Genomic DNA, 16978 nt, shown 5'->3' with positions numbered 1-16978 from the left:
AAGTGAAATAAATTAGCATGTACGAGATGCACTTTGAAAGTTGTTAAGAAAATTGAAATTGCACAGAGATGTTATGCATAAGCACCTATAGATTTGCTTTTCCTCGAATTTTGAAAGGAGAGACCGTGTCAACTGATAAGAAGAGGATGCATCAAAACCAAATGGTTTTTCAATTATGATCCGATTCCAGCCCCTTTTGGTTTGTGCATTATCAGCAAGAGACAGTGAAACATCAAGAAGTGCTTCTTGTGGCACAGAAAGGTAAAATATTCTGTTTGTTCCAGATTCACCCTGAGGTCATTGAACTATTAAAGAATAAGTCACCAAAGCCAGGCAACAAATAGAAATTGAACTGAAAAATACAAACCTTTATATATGTGGAATAAATTAAAGAAGACTCAAAACTACCTAGTAGTCTAGGTTTCACTAACTTTACCTCAGTTGTTTCCATTAGCTTGTTGAGCCTTGACATGCCATCCCTGTTGTCAAAACCTCCATTAAGGTAGTATGTTCTACTGAGAAAAGCATCCAATTTGTCATCACAGTTTTCTCTGCAGAGTAAAATTTCAGAGCCTTGGTGAAAATTCCCTCTTCTGGTTTCTTGATCATGTTGAAATGAAACAATTGCAGAATACCAAGTTCAAAACATATTCACCATATGACTAACCATACACAACACACATCACTTCCCAAATATACTAGTCCTATGCCTTTGATGTTTACAATGGAGGGATTAGATTGATAGATAAACAAAGCAGGATATGTCAGCACGCTTCTTATTTCTTCCCCACCCCTTCTCTATTTTATGGTTTTTTTGAATTTTTTATTTTTAAAATTGAACAAAATAACTCAAGTAGCCAATTAACTTTTGGACTTTCATCTCACCTCATTAACTCTCCTTTTCTTTCTCATTAACTCCTTTGATTATCTCTCCTCATTAATCATGTCATTAACTCTCTCTTCTAATAACTCACTCCACTAATTATCTCTCCTCTCAATCACTCCATTAAATTGCTTAAGATTCATTGGCACTTTTTTCCTTTTTAGTAGAAAGGTGTTGAAATAAAAATCTGTAAAAGAAAAGAATGTTTCTTGAAGAAGAGAAGAATGGAGAAAAGGAAGAGAAGAGATTTGAGAGAGAAAAGAGAGCAATAATGCTGGCCACCCTCTTCACTATTATTTATAGTTTGAAACAATAAAGAGTACAAAGACAAATATGCCCTTATAGGGCAGCTAACACATAAAATAGCATAAAACAATTAAAATAACTGCTCAAAAAGGACCGAACAAGAGCGTTGTGGTCCCCATTCCTATTTAAACAAAAAATAATCAAAAACTACCACTATAGGCTACATGATTTGTCTAAAACCTCAACACTCCCCCTCAAGTTGGGAGTAAATGTCACACATTCCCAACTTGCGTAGATTGTATTCAAGCTTATTCTTTGCAACACCTTTGGTGATGACATCAGCCAATTGTAGTTCAAAGGAGACATAAGGCAAACAGACTTCTCCAGTTGTCACCCTTTCTCTTATGAAGTGCCTATCAACCTCAATGTGTTTAGTCCTGTCATGGTGAATTGGATTGTGGGCAATATTGATTGCAGCTTGGTTGTCACAATATAACATCATGGGCTCCTCAGTTTTTATTCTAATCTCACTCAATAAAGATCTCACCCTAAGTATTTCTGAAACACCATGAGCCATAGATCTATATTCAGCCTCTACACTTGATCTAATCATAACTGACTGTTTTTTACTCTTCCATGAGACCAAGTTTCCTCCCATAAAGGTGTATACCCCTGATGTAAATCTCCTGTCATCTAAGCAACCTGCCCAATCTACATTTGTGTAAAACTCCAGCTTTAAATTTTCATGGTTTGAGAAAAGAATCCCTCTGCCAGGATGCTTCTTCAAGTATGCAAGTATCCTCTCAATGGCTTCCCAGTGCTGAACCTGAAGAGCATGCATATATTGACTCACAACACTAATAGCACAGGAGATATCTAGATGTGTCATATATAAATGTAGTAGCCAGCCTACCATCCTCTGATATCTTCCCACATTCTTAACCAACTCACCATCCAAAGCATTAATTCTATGATTTGGGTCAACAGGAGTATCAGTTGGTTTAGTTCCTAGCTTCCTAGTCTCCTATAGTAAGTCCAACACATACTTTCTCTGAGAGGTGAAAATCCCATACTTGGATCTTGCAACCTCAATCCCCAAAAAGCATTTCAGTTCACCTAGATCCTTGATCTCAAACTCTTGTTGTAGTGACTTCTTGAGTGCATCAATCTCCTTCAGATCATTTCCTGTAACAACTATATCACCTACATATACAACCAATACTAACAAGAGTGTCTCTCTCCTTTTAACAAAGAAAGTATGGTTGGATTGAGTCTATGTGTACCCAAAACGGATAAATGCTCCAAACCATACTCTAGGTGACTGTTTCAAGCCATATAGTGATTTCTTCGACATGCAAACTTTTCCCTTACCAACATTCTCATAAAAACCAGCTGGAGTATCCATATATACCTCCTCTTATAGATCACCATTAAGGAAAGCATTTTTAACATCAAGTTGGAATAGAGGCCATGAATAAGTAGCTGCTAAGGACAAGAGAATCCAAACTTAGCTCATCTTAGCAACTGGTGCAAAAGTCTCCAGGTAATCAATACCATAGGTTTGTGTATACCCTTTTGCAACCACCGACCTCACACACAAAAGTAACAGACCTTTCCGAAAGGAGAAAAGAAGAGAAATCTCTCTCCTCCCACTATCTCCCACCGGAGAGAAAAGTAAATCAGTCACTCCAAAAGGCCCGGAAAATTCCAGAAGCCTAACCACCCCTTATAGAATACCTAGAGAAGTCCAACAATACCTGAGCGCCCAAGATCAAATCAAAATTAAAGAGTCCAACTTGACTAAGACTCTTTCCCACACTTCAGTTCTTCCTGATTTTGATGCCAAAACATAGATCACCCTCCTAATGACTAGATCACACCAAAAAAACCAAGAACTGGACAATTTGAAGTAGATCGATCAGCCCTTTATCTCCTCATGCAATCGGCCGATCTAGGACTGCATGAAAAAAATTCAAGAAACCCTAACATTGCTTTGATACCAAATAGAAAGGTGCTGAAATAAAAATCTGTAAAAAAAAAGAATATTTCTTAAAGAAGAAGAGAAGAAAGGAGAAAAAGAAGAGAAGAGATTTGAGAGAGAAAAGAGAGCAATAATGTTGGCCGCCCTCTTCACTATTATTTATAGTCTGAAATAATAAAGAGAACAAAGACAAATATGCCCTTATAGGGCGGCTAACACATAAAACAGCATAAAACAATAAAAATAACTGCTCAAAAAGGACCCAACAAGAGTACTGTGGTCCCCACTTCCTATCTAAGCAATAAATAATCAAAAACTGCGACTATAAACTACACGATTTGTCTAAAACCTCAACGTACTTTAAAAAATGAATAATAAACCAAATGCACTTCACTTAGGGACAATTATTTCAGCTTGGCTCGGGCCTAGGTCCACATCAAGCCCACAAATATCAGGGCCAAGCCTGGTCCTAATACATCAAGTCCAACATGGGCCTAGCCTAGCCCGCAAATAAATAAAAGTTTAATAGTTAATAAAAATATCATAAATAGCTACCCAAAAAAAATGTTTGGGTTGGATACAGAGGGCTCTTTTAGTGTGTGGGGGCGTAAAAGGGTAGTGCTTTTTTCTCCTTTTTTGAATTTTCTAATTTTGTTCCTCGTCATATTATAGAAACAACCAATCATGAGTAAGCCCCACCGATTGTTTGCACTCCAACAGTTTGAATGCCAAGAGCCACCATCCTCTTAGAAGTTTGTTAGGGGAGAGAGAGAGAGAAAGAGAGAAATTTACTCTCATTCAAATTCCGCTTATTTGCAGTGTTTTCAACCCGTCGTTGACACAGCTGGTCAAACCGTTCGAACCGTCACCAGGCCAAGATTCTAGGTCCAATTCAGTCAAGACCCGTCAGACGGTCAAAAACCATTGACTTGGTCAAGAACTATTCGACCTGATCGGTTCAACTATTGAACCGTTTGACCCGGTCACCGGGTCGTGGGTTGCACATTCAATGTATGCAAACCTTCGGAGGCCATAACTTTGTTAGACAGTTTTGTATGCCCTTAGCTTCAACCCAATTTGATGTACTTTTGACATTTAGTATAAATAAATAAAGTGCATGTTTGATTCATGTTGTTTGGTATATTTCTGTATAAGACCCTAAAACTGGACACTTATAGAGACTCGTGTTAGTTTTAAATGTTCACAGCCATTGGATAAGTCTGGGGAGATTTATCCTGTCAAGGCTGATACTGGTGTGCCACCAAGTGTTGGGATGGCTTGTCTCGGCCACCAAGGTAAGACCCAAGGCACATGCAGTATGGGATTACTTGAATCCTTGAACCGGACCAGATTTCCAGTATTGCCCTGGACCTTGGAGATAGATGGGCAAAACTGGAAAGTTACACCTGACCCCTAGACTCGATTATGACACTTCACTAGGTGTCGGATCGGGCTGTCTTTGATATGTCAATCAGTGAGATCCTTAGCGGGGGTCAAAACCTAGGCATGTTGGGGCAGTCTGAGAATTCACCTGAGTGAGTGATCATAGTGACAGGATCAGCCCCTTTGTCGGACAATGGTAACGATCAGGAATGCACTCCCTCTGATGGAAACCAAACTGCCAGCAGTTGAGTTCAATCGTTGGAATTTTGTTTTGCAAAATTAATATATATAAATGTATATGTACGGTTTCAAAAGGTTTGCAAATGGTTTTAATTCCCGGGATCCATGTGAGTAGAGAGTGCAGCACTGTTCCTTACAACCGAGGGAGAGGTCCTCTCTTGTCGGGCAGTGCTTGATCATTAAGGGCTGAGAGGTTAAGTGTAAGACCATTTAGGATAATACCTGATGGGCTAATCTTGCACCTGCCCACAGTCCCTGGGTTTTTATAAGATGGCTTGGCCTAGGGACCACTTAATGTAAGTGTTGGGCCCATAGGGTCCATGTGATGGGCTGAAGGGGTCACTGAGCTTTTCAGTGAATTCGGCTAGTCCTTTTAATAAAGGCTGGGCCGAACCCATGTGGCTAGTGTATAGATCAATGCTTGGGTCCCACGCCATACAAAGAAGCCTAACTGGGCAGCAGATTGGAAACTAGTTAAACACTGAACACTTAATGGGCCAAAAGCCCATTACGAGCTGGGTTGATATGATCACCCATCTATGGGGCGAATATGAGATTAATGTTAATAAATGATTGGGCTTTTGACCTTATCCACTCTGGGAGACCAAATTCAAATCATATTTGAATCTGGTAACCTCCTGATAAGATCAGGAGTAAACTAACTTAATCTGCAGATAGGATTAAGATAATCCCCTATCCAAATATTGATTTGGATTGGAATAACTCCTAATTAGGAGGTTTTCTTAATCAAGAAGAAAGGAGGAGAAAACAAATTTGAAAATATCAAATTTCGAACCAAGGGTTTTACAGTAAGGAAGAAAGCTTTCTGCGTACAGAGATTAGATCTCACAAAACTCCAGAGAGAAGAAAAGTTGTTCAGCCATCTTTGTCCTAGGAGTTCTCCTCCAGCCGCCGCCATCCCCTCTTGCAAGATTCAATCTTTGTAGAAGAAAGAAGTCAAGAAATCAGTTCTTGACATCAGTCTTGCAGAAAAGACTGAAAAGGATTCGGTGTTCAGAGTTTCCAGTGGGTTCTTGCGAAGGATCCAGTGTGTAGGACGCACCCTGTTGGTTCCGTTCCATCCACAACTATGTCATCTTCAGCAAAAGCGGATCTTGGTGTCTTCTTTGGGCGTGAACACCAACTTTGGGAGATACTGTTTCTCCGGATCAGGTACAATCCTCCCTATTTCTTTTGGTTCAAATCTGGTTCGATTATGGCTCAAGTAGAATCCTTGAATATTGTATTCTAAATTCAGGGAATATGATTCCCAGTTGGGAGAAATTAGGAAAATTTTGAAATTCGCCCACCCATTCCGCACCCTTCACGGCGTCCATTAGATGGATCCTACCATTCTTTCAAACTTTGCACTCCGATGTTCGATTAGGGTGATTTTTTTTATTTTGGGTAACTTTTCAAGATCTATGCGTCCCAAGGAGTCGTAAGAGCCTTGCCCACTATTTTCGCTAAAACAAACCCATTTTTTGGCCTCAAATTGCAATTTTTAATATTTTTTATAAATAACAAATCAAAAACTAAGTTAAAAAATACAAATTAAATATAAAAATACATATAACGTATCCAAAACATATTTATACATCATTTATTGATAAAATATAGGGTAAATTTCTTAAACTACCCTTATCATTTAGCTAATTAACTAAATGTACCCTTACTGTTTGAAAATTGACTGACACTACCCCTACTATTTCTGACAATTGTCTAAGTCTTATAAATATTGTTAAACATGGACAAAAAGTTTAAAATGTTCATTTTACCCTTTAACTCAAACATTCGACTGATCAGCAAAATTACTTTTTTATCCCCCATTTTAACCTATACGTGCGGGTTCACTTGGATGAGTGGCCGCCGATGGCCACCGATCTTTGCTCGTTGCAGCTGCCACCGATCTCTGTTCGAAGGAAACACTACAACATCAGTTGCCGTCAGTCTCTACTGGGTTAACCTTAGATTGTTGTGAAAGCCTTTTGCTTGAGACAAAGATCAATAAAGCGCCCAAGAATAGAGAGGAGCACAATCGCCTTCGCCCGCAACGCTTGTCGCTGCAATTTCTGAATGAAGGTGTGACAGTGAGAAAGGTTGGAGATCTCAAATCTGCAAGGAACCCAAATTTGAGATCTGGCCCATCGTTTGCCGCTTCAATGTAGGTACTCACCGTCGATGATGATTTCTTTCGATAGGTGGGTGTTAATTTCTCACCACTTCGATCTGCAAGGAACCCTTCTCCTCTGTTGCTGATACTCTTCACCCAATCCTTTAAACGCCCAGCTGCTCCCACCCGGGTTGGACTTTTCCCTCTCATTCAAACTCCTCTCCAACCTTCTCTCATGTGAACCCTAGCCAATACGAGACCACTGACGACCAACATCAACTGATGTGCAACGGCAAGGACTCAGCCGGAGACTGAGTCATTCCATTCTTGAGGGAAGAAGATGAGAACTAAATCTCATCTTAAGCACGGTCTGAGGTTCTACATTCGACACTCCCAATCCCTCGTCCCCAAAAATTACATGCATTGGCCAAGTTCGTGTCAAGACGAAGAAATAGGGGAAGAAGATGAGAACAATGCCAGAACAAGAGTTTCAGAAGAATAGACCCAACCCAGGACGGGATTCATCTGCAACCACATCAGGATTGCCTACAACACAGGAAACAGAGATGGGTTCATCTGCCTTTAACGATTTGCAAAGCTCTAAGAGCCTTTGAGGCCGAGTTTAACCATTTCCTTCCTTGTTGGTCTTTGTATACTTCAACGAATAAGAGACAAAAGGCAGTAAAGGCGAGGACTTCACGAGAGTTTAACTATTCATTGTCTTCGACAAAGAACAGAGTGACGAGAGCAGAGGATTCTAGTGGGTTGTCATCTTTGTTAGCTCAGGATCTCAACAGAGTGGCGACAGTTTAACTATTCATCGTCTTTGTTAGCTCAACAGCTCAAATAGAGGGTTGATCTTGATAAGAATGTTGATTTGGAACCGATCTGGTGTTGACGGAGAGGAATCTCTCTTTGTTAGCTCGGGAGCTCAACAGAGACAGTTGGAAGAAGATAGAGGGAAGAGAGAGAGAGGTCGAAAGAGGATGGGGGTGTCGGGTTGAGAGGAAGGGATGAGGGTAACATTGGGTTTTAAAAAATTTTAAACATCACGTGGTGTCACATGTGTACGGGCTTTGACGAAATATTAGCGGATGCTAACGGTAAGGGTAAAGCTAGACAATTGTTAGAAATAGTAAGGGTATGGCGATCAATTTTCAAACAGTAAGGATATACTTAGTCAATTAACTAAACCATAAGGGTAGTTTAAGAAATTTACCCTAAAATATATATTTATACATATACACATATACACATATATAGATATGTATATAAATATATATACTTAGTACATATATATGGTGACACGGCACGGTCTGAACTGTTCGACCAGGCCAATCAAACCGGTGACCCACGACCTGGAGGTAAAAACGATTTGGTCTCCGGGTCAGTTTTTAAAACATTGCCTATTTGTTTCATATTCAAATTCTATTTAATTGGTTAAATGTTAGAAAATTACAATTTGAAATCTAATAACTAAAATTAAAAAATTAACTAAAGTTAATAAAAATATTAAACTTTAGTTGGTTTTTATCTAGCAATTGTTAAAAATTAGTTCATATATTAAAAATTAAAATAAATTTGAATTCCCTTTAAAAATAACTTATATTAATAGAAAAGTTAAAACTAACAATAAAGGTAAAAAAACCATTTGTGTTCCATATAAAAATAATAATAATTAATTAAAATAATAAAAATAATAATGACTCAATTCGAAGTGTCTTAAAGCTCCTTTTACTTGGGGATGATTATCTATTAACTAGCAAAGCCCAACTAAACATGCAAAATTCCAAGCTCAAGCAACTACTTTCTTCTAGGCTAGGCTTCTAGCCCGAACACCACTCTTGGCCTAACCTAAGCAACCCCTAAGCTCATTATATACATATATGGTAAATATTATTATATAATAGAAAACAAATTTTATATAGATATATGGTAATAATATGTTAGTATATAAATAATAAACCTCTATATTTTTCTAAAATTAACTAAAATTAAATAAAATTTTGAATTTGTAAAAAACCATAGTTTTATAATTAACATGGGCAAGCTTGTCCCAAGCCCAGACAACTATTATTAGACTAGAGGTGTTGGCCAAGAATGGGCACAAACAGCCTTAAAAACAGCTATTACACTATTAAAATCTGGCCCAATATCTTCTATTTTTTTTGGTTCATTGTGCTACACAACGGGGGATAGTCTATCCCCCATACCCATAACCCCAAAACCCTTAATGGTAGTCTAATTCAATATAGGAACGACAACAAGGCAGGTTCGAGGCAAGGATCATATTCCCCGTCCCCAACCCCGATTTTGAAATAAATCCCCATCCCTGACCCCGACCCCCACCAAGAATAAAAGTTGTTCTCCATCCCCAATCCCCGATGGAGATGTGTTCCCCGTAGGGACCCAAATCCCCAAAATAAAGGTAAATTTTAAAATATAACTAATATTTTATATAATATAAATAATATCATCTATATTTAGAATAATATATAATATGAATAATATTTAATATATACATATAATCAGGGTCGGGGTGGAGCGAGGACTTCATTCCCCATCCCCGACCCTAACCCCGGTCGGGGGTCCCTATTAATCCCCATCCCCATGGCCCATCCCTGCCCCTGCCAAAACAATCCCCACCCCCAACCCCATCAAGTCAGGGAGGTCAGGTACCCACTGGGGATGGGGAAAATTACCATCCCTAATTCAATTCCAAATCTGCTAAAACAGCTTGTGGCCGTACCAATTAAGCCACCCATGATGAGTGGCTCAGGGTCAACTTGACCCATGTTCATCTATGCTTTCATAGGCTCCTTTGGCTTCTATTTCACTTAACAAAGTCCATGCTCCCAACTAGTAGAGTATATACAATTCAAAAGAATATTCCAAAATTTAAGAATGTTATGAATCACAAAATGAAGGATTTGTGCATGGCATGTGATATCAAATAGTAGATGGAAAAGATAATAGGTCTGCCTTATTTAGATTCTGTGTGCAACTCTCCCGTAAGTGGGGTATTGACTTTATATAGTAATAGATGATTTATTGGTGAAGGAATAAAGACTTAAAAAGAACTACTTAAGAAGTTAAGCAATGCATCATACTGATGATCAACACGGCAGGTCAAAGTAGAAGCAATCATGGATCTAAGATCTTCATCTTTCAAGTTCTTTCTGGAATACCCAAAGATGCCAACATTCTGCAACCATGGGAAAACAAGAATGTTCAAATAATAAAATTCAACTATACAATCTTAGAATAAAATAAGTGAAGATATCCATCCAATACTCAAATCAATAGAAGCCTTTAATATTATAAAAAACTCCTTTAATCCCTGGAGCATGTTTGAATGGATGAGAAGTATAGTTTAAGATCTTTGTTTGTTCCCCTTATCATTTCTTTCTTCATTCATAACTTAGTGCTTAAGATTTATCTATTTTGACAGGTGAGCAGAGAAGTTCAGTTGCTTGAATGCACACTTGGCAATAACCCTGTCAATATAATAGTTGAAGTTGGAATTAAGGAATAAACACTACGGGCTTCATGTGTCAAATCCAACCATCACAACATGAAAATCATCAAACTTCACATTTGGAAGGGACATTAACCAGTGCATTGTTGTTGCTCATTATATGTATTGTACAAATACTCATTGTCTTAGTGAGTGAGTTCAAATATTTCTCTATGTTTTTGGCGTACTGAATTATAGTACTATATTCTGATTATTTCTAATCAAAGCTACTGACCAAAAAAATATCTGATTTAAGTTTCACATACATATGTGCTATATAACTAAGTAAATTTCCAAATGTCAAGATCACATCCTGTCAAGTTCTAGACTTCTAGTACTTTTTCGATGATCAAGATATTAAATTTAATAAGATGAAGTTAGAAAGATTCCCTCTATATTGCTGGTATATGAATTATACTACCTTATATTCTGTGTTTTAGTGGTTCAGTTAAGTCTAGTTCAAAGAGAAAGAGAAAGAAGAAGAAGAAGAAGAAGAAGGAAGAAAGCTGTCGAACTAGAGAGACTAAACCCTCCTAGTCGACCATAATCTCTATTATATTAAAATACGGGTACAAAGTCAAATATACCCCTACTTAAGTATGGGACAAGAACAATAAAAAACAAAACAGAATTGCCACATCATTACACTACTTAAACTATAATGAAAAGACCAAGTTACCCTTACTCGACCAACCCTAGCATTCTGAATATTTCAGATTAAAGCTACTGATCAAGAAAAATCTGATTGAAGTTTCAGATATATATGTGTAAGAAAACTCAACTAAAGTTCCAAACATCAAGATCATATGCTTTTCAGTGTCTCTGCCTGCTCATGTGCTTCCTGTGAAGCAAGCAGAGAAACTACCTACCACCTGCTAATCTCCTGTCCTTGTGTTTAATGTTTTTCTCCCTCTTTGGTTGAACATGTGACCCGTCAACTAATGCTCAAAGTCTCTTTAGGGCCTCTTTTTCAACCTGGCCAAGGAAAAGAGGAAAATGTGGAACTGTACAAAGGCAACGATGCTGTGGACAACTTGGAAAGAAAACAACACCAAAATCTTCAAAGACACAACAACCAAAGGAAATCATCATGGAAAACAGAGCAATTAATGCCATACATTGGATCTAGACATTAGAGCTCTTCGCCCCATTCTCAATTGATGATAAGAAACTGCAAGCACATGGCTCGATCTCCCACAGCTAGATCCCTCTCCTTGGCATATTGGAGCCCTCCTAATCAGAATCTTGTTAAGCCGGATTTTGATGGATGCAGCATGGGAAGCCCAAAAGCATCATGCCTTGGAGTATTTAGAAATTATCATGGAGAAATCTTAGCTGTGTAATCAGGCCCTATAGAACGTAGGGATTCCAGTAGAACTCAAATGCAAGTAATGTTAAGGAGACTAACATGGAGAAGATCATTTGATTTCAGGAACGTAGTGATGGAAGGAGACTCTAAAGTGGTAGTGTAATAGCTTGGTATACTAGTGAGTGATCATGGCAATACAGAAACACTATGAGAGAAATAAGGCAGCTGGAAAAGGATAAAGTCACTTACTGATGAGTCAAAAAATTAGGCAAATTTCTTGGCTGATACATTAGCTAAACAAGGGTTCAACAGGAGCCAAATGTTCTGGAAGCAGTTGTAAGACTTCAGCTTGTATCTCAAAAGAAGGAAGAGATTAATCAGTTCAGAGTAGGCCATATGGTTATACCTATGGGGTACTTGGCACTTTGCACATGACAATTCTTTTAATCATAAGCAAAGAAATTTTCACTATTACCTACAAAAAAAAAACAGATTTTTTATGATAGTAAAAGAAAATTTCATATAAAAGCAAAAAGAGAATATAAGGATCGGCGATAAAGAAAACATTTAAACATTCATCACCTGTCCCAACAAACTTATACAACCATCCATATTCCCAATACAATAAACCCCATGTTTGCTTTTTTTTAATCAAAAAGGTTAAGTATTTTTGTAGTACTATAAAAAAGTGAGGATACAACTATTGTCCATGTACACTCATGCTGTTAATGGGACCACACAGAGCAAAAGACACACCCCATATGGTCCAACAGCATGCCCCTGCTTTGCAGCCTATCACAGTTCAGACACTTCTCCAAAACTGTTGTTCAGACAAATAACTTTGTTTTTGAGGGAGCACCAGATTGCTAAATCCTGCTAGAAGGAAACTCACATAAAGCATACTGGTTTAGCTTCCTGTAAAAAGATTTGATGAGAACAGACCACTATTCTCCCAGCTCCACCTCCTACAACCAGGTTGATCCACCTGATAACAGCAAGACTTAATTCTTTGAAGCATCTCCACCATGTGGTCCATCTCCCAATAATTCAAATTTTCTTCTGAGAAACTGGATCCCAGGTGACAACTAATTTGATAACAGTCCTTAACCAGTGCCTCTCTGTTCTGTGCAGAGCCATAAACAAAGATGGATATGATTCCATCATAGACTGCTTCCAACACCAACTATCCACCAAGAATCTAATTCTGTTAATTGATGTTTTTAAATGTTAAGTATTAATAATTTAAGCCCACTGTAAAAATATGAAACTAAAAAAATAGTTTTCCACTCACCCGATACACATGTATCAGGTGTATCAATACTTTGAACCTTGCAAGTTCCCACTTCATCTTCCTTACCCCAAATTTAGATTCTATCATTCTCCTCCATAGGCTCTTTGGCTCCTCGATATATCTCCAAAACCACTTTCCTAACAGGGCTACAATAAAACCTCACTTTCCAAATCCAAACATAACTGAGATATATTATATTTAATAAGAAAAAGAGGGAGAGATTCCTCAAGCTAGAAAGTACATAAGAAAAACCAAAAGGGGAACATGTCTTAGCATATTTGATTTATGCCCCCTAACTGTAACAGAAGAGTCAAAGATAATGCAACCTCATTGTCTTCGATTTTTATATTGCTCCTGACTGATTCAACCAAATTCTTTAAGAATCCTAACTCAACACCAAAGTGGGCCCTCAATTTGCCCAAATAGCTTCCCCACAGAAGATTTCTTCTGGTCAAGAATCCTTCTATTGCTCTGTTTCCATAGTGGCCAGCATAAACAAAAGGAAACAAATTGATAAAATTTTCCCTTGGGCTAAAACCAGTTATTTGCCAAGATGAGATCAAGCTTGGAAGATCTTTCAGGGCTATGAAGCGATGTCTAAATAATCTCCAGAAAGTGGGACATATTCCATCAGTCACTTTTCAATATAACAGTACATGTTTAACAGATTCCACCTCCCACCTGCACAGGCTACAGCTACTGTCCAACATCATGTCTTTGTTGATAAGATGATCAATGGTGAGGATCTCATCTTATATAGCAGCCCATATGAAGAAGGATAAGTTTGATGGAACATGAGCTTTCCACAGCCACTTCCAAGGGATAAGAGAGTCTCTAGACACTTCTAAGGACTCACAAAATAATTGAACAATGAAGACACCAGATCCATCTGCTTCCACATTCTCATGTCAGACGGTAAGTTCTAATATGATCTAAGCTAAAAGGACAAATATAAGTAGTTGGAAACCAGATAAGTTCAATTAAAATGACTTTTTACATACCAAACTTACTAAGTAGGATAGTGAGGATCAAGAGAAAAATCAGCATGAAATAGTCACAAACTAAATATCAGTAAGTAGAGCAAATGGGGCTAAGTAAAAGAGGTAATTTGATGTTGAACATGATACTGCCTACAATATTTTTGGACACCATATATCTGTAAATATAATGAAATTTTATATTTTAAAGTCTGTTCATGAATAGAAATCCTTTTTGCCTTTGATGCTCTTTTGTCTACTTTACCATTTAAAAAAGCAAAAAAAAAAAAGGAAGAAAGTAGCTTCACAGACTTGGTCATCTGCGCTAAGATGGAAAATTTGAACTGGGACAAGAGTTCCATATTTCTTACTGAAATAAGGCTTCCAACTGGATATATTAAGCCTTCCGAATCTTGACCAAGAAGGACAAAAAGATATCAATTATCATACCTCAGGAAGAAATCCACTGTAGTATAAAGCAAATAATGCTGGAAAAATCTTATTTCTAGCCAGCTCGCCAGTAGCCCCTATAACTGCAATGCTAAGTGATGGCGCATTACCACCCTGAGTATCATAATTGCTAGAACTTGTTTCTCTCAAAGATGGAGATTTTAAAGATGCAACGGGAATAGTAGGAGCATCATTTTGATTCTTAGATAAAGAACTATCTTCAGTCTGAGGAATATGTGTAGCTGTTACATCAACCGAGTCTGCATAAAACATCATATAAGAAAAAATAAATACAGATATTACTCAATGTACAAAAGAAAATAATGAATAAACTCCTTTTCTCTCTGAAGCAACAACAACTTATAAGACATAATAATATTTCTTTGTGTTTGATCAACATGCTTTGATGTTGTTGTTGACAGAATACTCAGAAATTAAGAAAGCGGAACTACTACTGACCATTAAGAAACTTTGTTGCAGATACTTCTTCGGGAATGCTCCCTTCACATGAAACCAGTGTTTCTGATTGCCCTTGCAATTGATCTTTCCCTTGAATTTTAAGCCTATTAGACTCACTTGCCCACCCACACTTTTTATGATGACTTTGAAAATTGAGCTTCTCAAGTATCCACAACTTCAAACCACAAAACCTTTGGCCGAAATTGAGAGCACCACCATGAAGCACAAGAGAACAATCAGATGCTGAAGGGAAGCAATTTGTTGAAACCTACATAAGCCATGAAATATAGACTTAGATGTAGAGGAATGAATTTATATTTACAGTTTACCAAAAGGCAGAAAATTGATAAAGCGGCATTGGCAACAAATGAAACCAGCACCATCAAGCTCCCCGAAACAGAAAATGGTGTACCTTTCACGAATATACTTTGAGCAGGCAATTTAAGTTTCATTAACAGGCAATTACCTTGTGAATATATAGATCAAAAGAAATCAAGAATATGACAGAAAGAAAAGAGAGAGATTGCTGAACCATGCATTTTCCACCGAACTAGCCATCGATGTAAAACAACTATTGAATTGACACACTTTCTATCAATTCAAATCTACCAGAGTAGCAACAAATGAAACTTTGTTCATTAAGAAAAAAAATCAGATCATCATGACAAAAAAGAATTTTTAAGTTGAGGAGGCAAGTGGGGAGTAGAAACAGAAGAATGTTTAATCCGCAAACTTACCGGAAAACTACGAAAGGCGGCCGATGCAGAGGTTCCCCGGCTACTTGCACAAAGTGATTTGGGCCTTTGTATCGAAGATTCCTTTAAGGGAATGGTGAGAGAAGAGGACCAGAGTGCCATTTGTTAGATTTTTCTAGGGTTTTGAGCTTCTGCAAATGTCCATGAAGGCATAGGAGATGATATTTGAATTTCCAAGTTTTCGATATTATGGAAATCAGGAAATGTTATTATAATCATAATAGTCGATAGACAGGATGATTTGTAACTGGTAAGTGTGATTGTTTCTAGCCCGACCGGGCTGGCCCGCAAATTTCCGAACTTGAGCCCAACTATGTTGTCCCGTCTCGAACTGAAACGGCATCAGGTCCCTGGCCGCCGGCGGATACCCCAATGGGGGAATTCACGTCTGTGCCCCAGAGGCGCTCCACATGCACATCTGCGCGTGCATCGGTAACATGAGCAAAAAAGACCGAAAAATCGAATCGATCGAAAAAATTGATCAAAACCAAATCGAAAAATCGATTAATTGAATGAATCGATTCGGTTTTGGTTCGAAGTTTTCAAAAAATCGACAATTTTGATTCCATTTTGGTTAATTATTTATAAAAACCGACTGCTAATCGAACCGCCGACCATATATATATAATAACATATAATTATATACTATAGTTATATAGTATTGTATACATTATAATTTTGTTTTTGAAAATCTAATAATATATATATAATAACATATAGTTATATAGTATTATATATTATATTTTGTTTTGTTTTTGAAAATCTAATAAATGCCGCTGACAATGAATGAGACTTTTTAGTCCGGCAGTTTGAGAGTGTTCAGACTCTCTATGGCAGTGGCAAACTGGTTACCAGACTGGAAGCCAAACAGCCGAACTTTCTTTTGGCTTTTCCCTTTCTTTCCCTCTCTCTCTCTCTGAGCTCTCTCTCTCTCTCTGACTCTCACTCTCTGTCTCTCTCACTGTACTCAGTCTAGTCCTCTTCTCTTCCTACTCTTTCAGGCATTCAACCAATCAATCCTCAGGCTTCAACTAGGAAGGGCACTCCCTCCGTCCCTCTTCGCCTTTTTCTTTCCCACTTAGCATGATGCATTACCGCTGCATCAAGATCTGACACACTGAGGGATCTAGTTCATTCATCATGCATCCACACCAGCTATCCAAACCTCTGTCTCCACACGCTCTCCTCCTACACTGGCTCCACCAAGACTGCCAACAACGTCGCACGAGTGGTCGTAACCGTTAGTCTCTCCCACATTTGGGTTGTCTCCGGCTGCATCGCCCGCCTTGCCAAGCTCCACGGCGGGAGCAAGAGGCAACAAGGCGCATTGCGCAATTGTGTGGAGCATTGGACTGTTGCGCGAGACGCTTGAGG

The 16978-nt window shown here is 38.1% G+C and overlaps 1 protein-coding gene across 1 annotated transcript in view; it reads right to left on the bottom strand.

Annotated features, from left to right (window-relative positions):
* G6PD4 (glucose-6-phosphate dehydrogenase 4) overlaps window positions 1-16473 on the bottom strand; it is a 36822-nt gene extending 20349 nt beyond the window's left edge. Inside the window, exons 1-6 of the mRNA XM_088984185.1 lie at window positions 15587-16473; window positions 14850-15117; window positions 14391-14650; window positions 9957-10051; window positions 437-551; window positions 86-291 (exon numbers count right to left, since the gene is read on the bottom strand). Of these exons, the coding sequence (XP_088840311.1) occupies window positions 86-291; window positions 437-551; window positions 9957-10051; window positions 14391-14650; window positions 14850-15117; window positions 15587-15706 (1064 nt within the window). The 5' untranslated portion in view covers window positions 15707-16473. The remainder of the gene's footprint in view (window positions 1-85; window positions 292-436; window positions 552-9956; window positions 10052-14390; window positions 14651-14849; window positions 15118-15586) is intronic.
* Window positions 16474-16978: the final 505 nt, after the last annotated feature.

The sequence above is a fragment of the Nelumbo lutea genome, chromosome 4 (genome assembly GCF_056320005.1).
Source record: "Nelumbo lutea isolate HS-2025 chromosome 4, American lotus-T2T, whole genome shotgun sequence".
Classification (NCBI taxonomy): domain Eukaryota; kingdom Viridiplantae; phylum Streptophyta; class Magnoliopsida; order Proteales; family Nelumbonaceae; genus Nelumbo; species Nelumbo lutea.
The sequence above is the reverse complement of the archived record's forward strand: the minus strand, read 5'-3'. Positions and strand labels throughout refer to the sequence as shown.